The sequence below is a fragment of the Myripristis murdjan genome, chromosome 18 (genome assembly GCF_902150065.1).
Source record: "Myripristis murdjan chromosome 18, fMyrMur1.1, whole genome shotgun sequence".
Taxonomy (NCBI): domain Eukaryota; kingdom Metazoa; phylum Chordata; class Actinopteri; order Holocentriformes; family Holocentridae; genus Myripristis; species Myripristis murdjan.
Window position 1 is genome coordinate 1,484,819 of NC_043997.1, and position 6,886 is coordinate 1,491,704.

Here is a 6,886-nt window from a genome sequence, read left to right on the forward strand (position 1 = left end):
ACGTATTTAAACTAGACGATGATGTTAAAAGGAAATGATGCGACTAAACTCCAAACCACCGAGACTGTCAGACATTAAAAGCTGAACTCATAAGTTAAGTAGGACAGGGTAAAAAAAAAACAAAAAAAAAAACACAGAGCACAGACCACAAAAGACAGACACAACACTCGGGTCCACTTCCTGTTTGCAAGAAAAGAGAAAAGAGTCAAACTGAGAGTCAAACCGAGACGTGTCTTCAAAGCCACAAAGGAAAGTACTAGCGAGTCTCTCCTGCCAGCTCAGTTTGAGTTACACTCTGACAAATAACACTACAGGATAAATATGTTAAGGTACGATCAAACTGATTTAACCTGTTGAATCTTTTTGCATCACAAAGTCCTCATGCTTTTACACTTGCATCCGTCAGAGACATCCCTTGACATCTGGGGGCGCTTGCATTTTATCATGAATACATCAAAGCTGGTCCAAAAGATGAGCGAGCTGAAAACTTTTGTTTCAGCCGCTGAAGAAAATTAACTACAGTTCTTCAGATTTTTTTAATGATTTATTTGAATAAAAAATGTAAATGTACTACATCGGTTTGTCATTAGTATTTACATTACAACATGACTATACGGACTGAAGTGTCACATTTTATAGCAGCTCCTACAGGCTTCCTGGAATCCACACAGAAGAAATACCTCAGTCATTCCTCTAGTGAAAAATAATTGATTGTAATAAACATTCACACAACAAATCACTGAAGCCTGGTGGATGATTCCTTCTCAGTCCTCCCAACTACATTTTCACTGACTCCATACAATCAGTGTGTTAAACCAGTATATCAGCACTTGATGATAGTAATGATGATAATAATGAGTACATCTCATCACACTTACCAAAGCTCCAACCTGCTGGGAACAAAATGAACACATGAACAACAACTAAGCTGGAAAAAAGATGAAACTGGGACAGAAACAGCAGAAAACATGAACTGCATACACCACAAAACAGCTGATGCTTTCATATGAACATCTGCTCTGTGATCCTGGTACACTCCAATTCTGGGGGACCATGGGCCAACTATTAGAGTTTTTTCATAACTAATAATTCATAACATGTGTTGCCATACCATAATACCCACGACTTGCCATTAAATCCAAATTCACCATCCCGACTAATTCTGCAAGTATTCCTCTCCATCCGCTCCACTCCACCTCCCAGTAACATCGTCCAGTCTGTTTTTCACCAGGACAGGCTTTGGGGTGAAGGTCTTTCTGCACTGTAGGCAGCTGTAGATCGTCGTGTGATCCTCTCCATCCCAGTGGGTTTCAGTACAGTTCATGCAGTAGCTGTGACCACAGGAAAGAGTTATCAGATCCTTCAGTAGATCCAGACAGACGGAACAGCAGAATTTGGACGAGTCCAGCTGAGTTCCTCGTTCTTCAGTGACAGCAGATGTTTGATTCAGCAGAAAAAAGTTGAGTTCTGATCCAAACCAAGCCTCTGATTCTTTTTCTTCTGCTGGTTTGCTGATCTGAACGGCAGCTCTCATTCTTCACAGCGACTCGTTTCCACTCGTCTTTAAACTGGCAGATCTGTGGCAGGAGGAGGAACAAGCAAACATCTGCTCGTAATGTAACTGACTGTGTTTGAGGGCAGGAAGGAGGGCGACGGGTGATCACATTTTGATTCTGTTCCAGGAAGAGGAAACAGGATGTGTTTAACCCTCGATTACAGCATGAAGACGATGGCAAATTAAGCATTTCATGCTCACATTACTCTACTGAGACAAACAGTGCAATAATGGCCAATCGTAGTTCTAGGAAGATTTCCAATTTTAAAGCTGAAATATATATAAAAACTGTGCAGAATCTCTCTCTCTCTCTCTCTGTCTCTCTCTCTCTCTCTTTCTCTCTCTCTCTCTCACACACACACACACACACACACACACACACACACATCATCAGACTGACAGGAAACAAATCAAACCAGTTCTGAGGAAGAGGTTATTGCAGGGGAAATGTAAACCGACAAATGAAAAAAAAAAAAACAAACCCACTATGACTGGACTGTGAGGAAAATGAACAAAAAAAGAAAACATGAAACAGCACGGTAAGTGTTACGACTTTTAATCACAAATCAATAGAGAGAATGTCAAGGTGATTAACAATCACTGGTATGTACTGGCAGAGAATGACAGTCTGAAACAACCCCCAATTCTGACATAAAAGAGAGAAATAATAATAATAATAATAATTTATTGATATGAATAATAATAAAAGAACATGTCAAAATTGTGTTACTTGTAATAATGTGATAAGATGTATTTCTGATTTATGTAATCAAGTGTCCCTACTTGATTAAATACATTTATATGTCTATCTATGATATGTATAGATTAATATATGTACAAATAGCAAGTTATGTTACTTGCTCGGCTGCAGGCTGAAGAAAGTCAGTAAGTCAAGTTACATCAACATGTTAAAGCCTCACTCAATAAATGATGTAAAAACACACAAAAAAACTTACAAATGTTTAACTAAACTTTTAACTTAACAATTTAACTTAATGTGTTTAACCCATCGCCTTAAGTTTTGTTCAAATTTTTTCCCCAGAAATTTGTAATTTATACTTGTAAATTAAATGTAGCACCTGGCAACACTGACATGCCATTAGAACTATTATACAGATAATGTTGATTACTTTTTTCAGGAAAGTTTCTTAACCCCTTGTAGACTATTGTCGCAAATTCGCCTCAAACCACTTCCGGTCTTAATGCAGCCGAGGTGGTGTGTGTATCCCACTGATGCCTGTTGATGCATATTTCACACATATCAAGAACTGTATTGGAAGCACTCTACCACCAATAATTTAGCATCTGCTTGAAGGCAAAACACAAACAATTTAGTTTTGTAGATAATTGTAAATAAATTCAGGGAGCAAGGGGTTAAAGTTAAAAAGTGCTGCAAACAAAATGAACACATTAACAACAACAGGAGAAAATATCACTGCAACAACACAACACAACAGAACTTGAAGATGTTGCCTTCAAGTGCTGAGCGGATGCATGGACAGACATGGACAGGCGTACTCTGGGACACCCAGGCACAAACCAAAGAAAACAGGTTCCCACATACGGCTGATTTTGTAAATGTCTGCCTACTTGAGCTCACAAAACTCAGCAATGGCTCCATGATAATGAAAATAAATCCCAGCATGGAGCGGCTGAGTGAACGTGGTCTGGACGCTGTGGAGGAGAGTCATGGTTTCAGAGACGCTGTAGAAGGACAGAACACCTGCTCCGTGATCCAGGTACACTCCGATTCTGAAGGACACACGGCCTCGTATGGGAGTTTCCTTTCTGTTATGGATGAATTCAAGGCTATTTCTGTCGCACTCTAACGCCCAAGACTTGTCGTTGTTTCCAAATATACCATCATCCCCTGTTCTGCTCACATCCTGATATGCGGCTGCTACTGAAACTCTCCATCCCCTCCACTCCACCTCCCAGTAACACCGTCCAGTCAGACTCTCTGTGCTCAGGACCTGACAGTGTTCAGTGAATCTTTGTGGATGACGAGAATATGACTGCTGTGCTTTCACTCTTGTTGCCTTTCTGTTCCAATCAGATAATAAAAGCTCTCTGTGTGCTGTGTTTGGATCCAGTGTGATTTGACGTGAATACTGCAAGAAATCATCTCTGGTTCTGGGTTCAGGTTGTGGCAGTAAAGCATCTGGTTTAGTTCCTGTTGAGATCTTTGTCCTGTTCTTACTACGAGCATCCTGCAGTTCATTTCTGAGCTCTGTAAAAGCTGAAGTCACAAGCTTCTTGCTGGACCGAAGATGGATATTGGTGCAGGGAAAGGGTGTAGATCCAGTGAGACATGATGGTGAGGGGTAACTGTGCAGAAAATGTGTGTGATCCTCTGTGTGTGAGAGCTGCTCCAGCTCAGCGTCTTTCCTCCTCAGCTCAGCGATCTCCTGCTTCAGCCTCTCCTGCAGTTTTTCCGTCCGACTCACCTCGGCTTTCTGTTGCGATCTGATTTGCTCCACTGCTTCATCAGCAGAAAGATTGATGGCCGCCACCTCCTGCTGAAGCTCCTTCATGTCTTCCTCTCTGTCCTGGATTTTCTGCTGGATTTTTTGCCGATTCCTCCCGAGCTCTCTCTGCCTCTCAGTTCTTTCTGCTGAAGCTGAGACTGTGTCGTGGTCTTTGTGTTCTTCCATGGAGCAGAGATAACAGATGCACTGCTGATCAGTGCGGCAGAAGATCTTCATCACCTCGCCATGAATAGAGCAGAGGTTCTCCTCAAGTTTTACAGTGGGCTCCACCAGCTTGTGTTTCTTTAACTGGGCTACATCGTAGTGAGGCTGGAGGTGCTGCTGGCAGTAAGAGACCAGACACACCAGACAGGACTTGAGGGCTTTCAGCTTTCTCCCAGTGCAGACATCACAGGCCACATCTCCAGGTCCAGCATAGCCACCATCAGGAGGAGCTTGGAGTCCCGTCTTCTTCAGCTCCTCCACTAACTCTGCTAACATGGTGTTTTTCTGCAGTACAGGCCTTGGGGTGAAGGTCTGTCTGCACTGTGGGCAGCTGTAGATTCTCCTCTGGTCCTCTCCATCCCAGCAGCTTTGAATACAGCTCATGCAGTAGCTGTGACCACAAGGAAGAGCCACCGGGTCCTTCAGTAGATCCAGACAGATGGAACAGGAGAATTTTTCAGAGTCCAGCTGAGTTCCTCCCTGTGCCATGTCAGCTCTCAGTGACAGTGAAGGTCTGAGAGTTTGACTGTCTATCAGCGAATATAATCTGATCTGCAGTGAACAGGCTTATTAGCCCTCATAGCATGCTGTGTGTGAACCGCATGCTGTTCACATGTTTTAACTGGCAGATTTGTGAAAGGGGGAGGAACAAGGAAATATCTGCAAATAATGTAAGTGGCTGTGTTAAAGAGCAGGAAGAAAAGCTAGGGGTGATCAGGCTTTGCTTCATTCCAGGGAGAGGAGTGGTTTGACACAAATAGTTTTGGTGTTGTTGGTAAGACTGACACCTTTTCAGTAAAAATAAACTCATAGAGTAAATCAGACACAACTATTCAGAATTAGTTCTGTCGCTAGATCAGTAGGCACTGTCATGACAACAGGTATTGGTACTGAAAAACATAGGAATGTCCATATCCCTAGTGGGTGCTTGACTGAGGCATCATATCTCGCGAGTCCAACATGCTTCACTTACATCCTTTTTATTGGGAGAGCATTTAGATTCTGACTTTGGATTTCCATCAGATGTCCGAGATTCCAAGGGATCAATAGTTATTAGTAACTAAAAAGTAAAACAAAACCAATCAGTTGCATAAATTAAAATAGCTTAAAGTCAAAATGAGTAGGATTTCCTAAAAAACAAAGTATAGACCTCTGAGCCACTAGCGGTGTGTGCTGCTGGCGCTTAGCTTAGCCAGGAAGGAGGAGCCAACATTGTTGTGTTTACAAACCACAAATGACAAATAACTTTGAGTTAGGTAGAGCTGTGATGAAGTCCAGTGCTACATAAGACCAGGAGCAATTTGGAACCAGTAGGCCACTTGCTGGAGCAGAGCGGAGCTGGGTTTATTGCAGACCTTCTTTTGAGCACACATTGAGAAAGGGGGATGAAGGTCAATGTGTCATCTATCATGAAGGACCACCAGAACTGCCTCTGGATGAATTTGAGGTTTTGCTAAAAATAAGGGTGACAGGTAAGGCAGGAACCATGGGCCCACAGAAGAACTTGGGAACAAATAGTCAGCCCCAAGGGCCTATACCTGGGTCAGGTTTAGAGCACTGAGCCTCCCTGATGGCCAGCTCCATCTGACAGGTGACCATAGCAATGATGCAGGTCTTAGCCAGGATGAGGCTTGGGGCCTTACTGTCTTTCTTAGAGGTGAACAAGTGCAAAAAACATACATCAAGTTTAATGCTCTTGGAGCTGGGTCAGTAGGTTTTGGTGGAACAGTTTTACCAAAAAATAAGGTCCATCTGGCTTTCCAGGAGTTGAGTCTCTTGGCTGTTTGAATACAGTAAAGACTCTCGTGGTCGGTCCAAACAAGGGATGTTCAGCATCCAACCAGAGCCTCCAGTCCTACTGTGCAATCTTATCCGCCAGGAGCTCCCAGTCACTAATGTAGTCTCTTCTGCAGGCAAGAGATGCTGAGAAAAAGGGGACACTGAAACAAGATCACACTCTTCCTGATGTTCAAACCATCCACTTCAACAATGGCAACATTGTGAGCTAGGGCCCAGCTGGATGAGGACAGGAGCCAATGAGAAGCATCGCTTGAGTCCCTCAAGTGAGCCTCAAAGGAGGCATTGGCCTCAGGTTTGCTGGTGGCCATAGGGATGGTGAGAGGAGCAGCCAGACAACTGTAATTTTTAATGAATCGCCAAGTCTGGTGACAAGGAGATTGAGGGATGGAGAAGACCAGTTGGCCAGTATAATGCTGGAGGTGAGGATGAGGGGCTGAGCAGATTGGTGGGCTTGGGAATTGACAACGGATGAAACCTGGTGAGGCTTACAATACAGAGGGGAGGCAGACAAGGCAGGAGGTCCAAAGACAGGCTGGGGTCAGGCTGGAGTCAAGTACAGGCACAAGGAAAATAGGAATTAATTCAGGCAGGATACAGACTGAACAGTAACTGGCAATAGGAAGTGTGACTGACTGCATAACAGAGCCCATGATCTGGTGGTGTGGTAGAGTCTTGACTGGGTTTAAGCACTGGTGGATGTGCTGCTCATGTGGGGACTGTGTTTTAGAGCAAATGAGAATGCTGTGAAGGTAAACCAAGAGAAAGTGGTTTAGCGTGTGCCTCAGGACAAAACTTGTAGAGACATACCCAAGAAGACTTGAGGCTGTGATTGCTGCCA

At 43.5% G+C, this 6,886-nt stretch overlaps 1 protein-coding gene across 1 annotated transcript; it reads right to left on the reverse strand.

The window, feature by feature from the left end:
• Positions 1–3,014: 3,014 nt before the first annotated feature.
• On the reverse strand, positions 3,015–4,780 carry LOC115376646 (tripartite motif-containing protein 16-like). Its single transcript, XM_030076367.1, has one exon. It carries the CDS (start codon positions 4,735–4,737, stop codon positions 3,142–3,144), a length of 1,596 nt encoding a protein of 531 aa, XP_029932227.1. The 5' UTR covers positions 4,738–4,780; the 3' UTR covers positions 3,015–3,141.
• Positions 4,781–6,886: the final 2,106 nt, after the last annotated feature.

Coding starts and splice junctions, on each gene's coding strand:
- LOC115376646 (XM_030076367.1), bottom strand. CDS start 4,737: ATGGCACAGGGAGGAACTCAGCTGGACTCTGAAAAATTCTCCTGTTCC.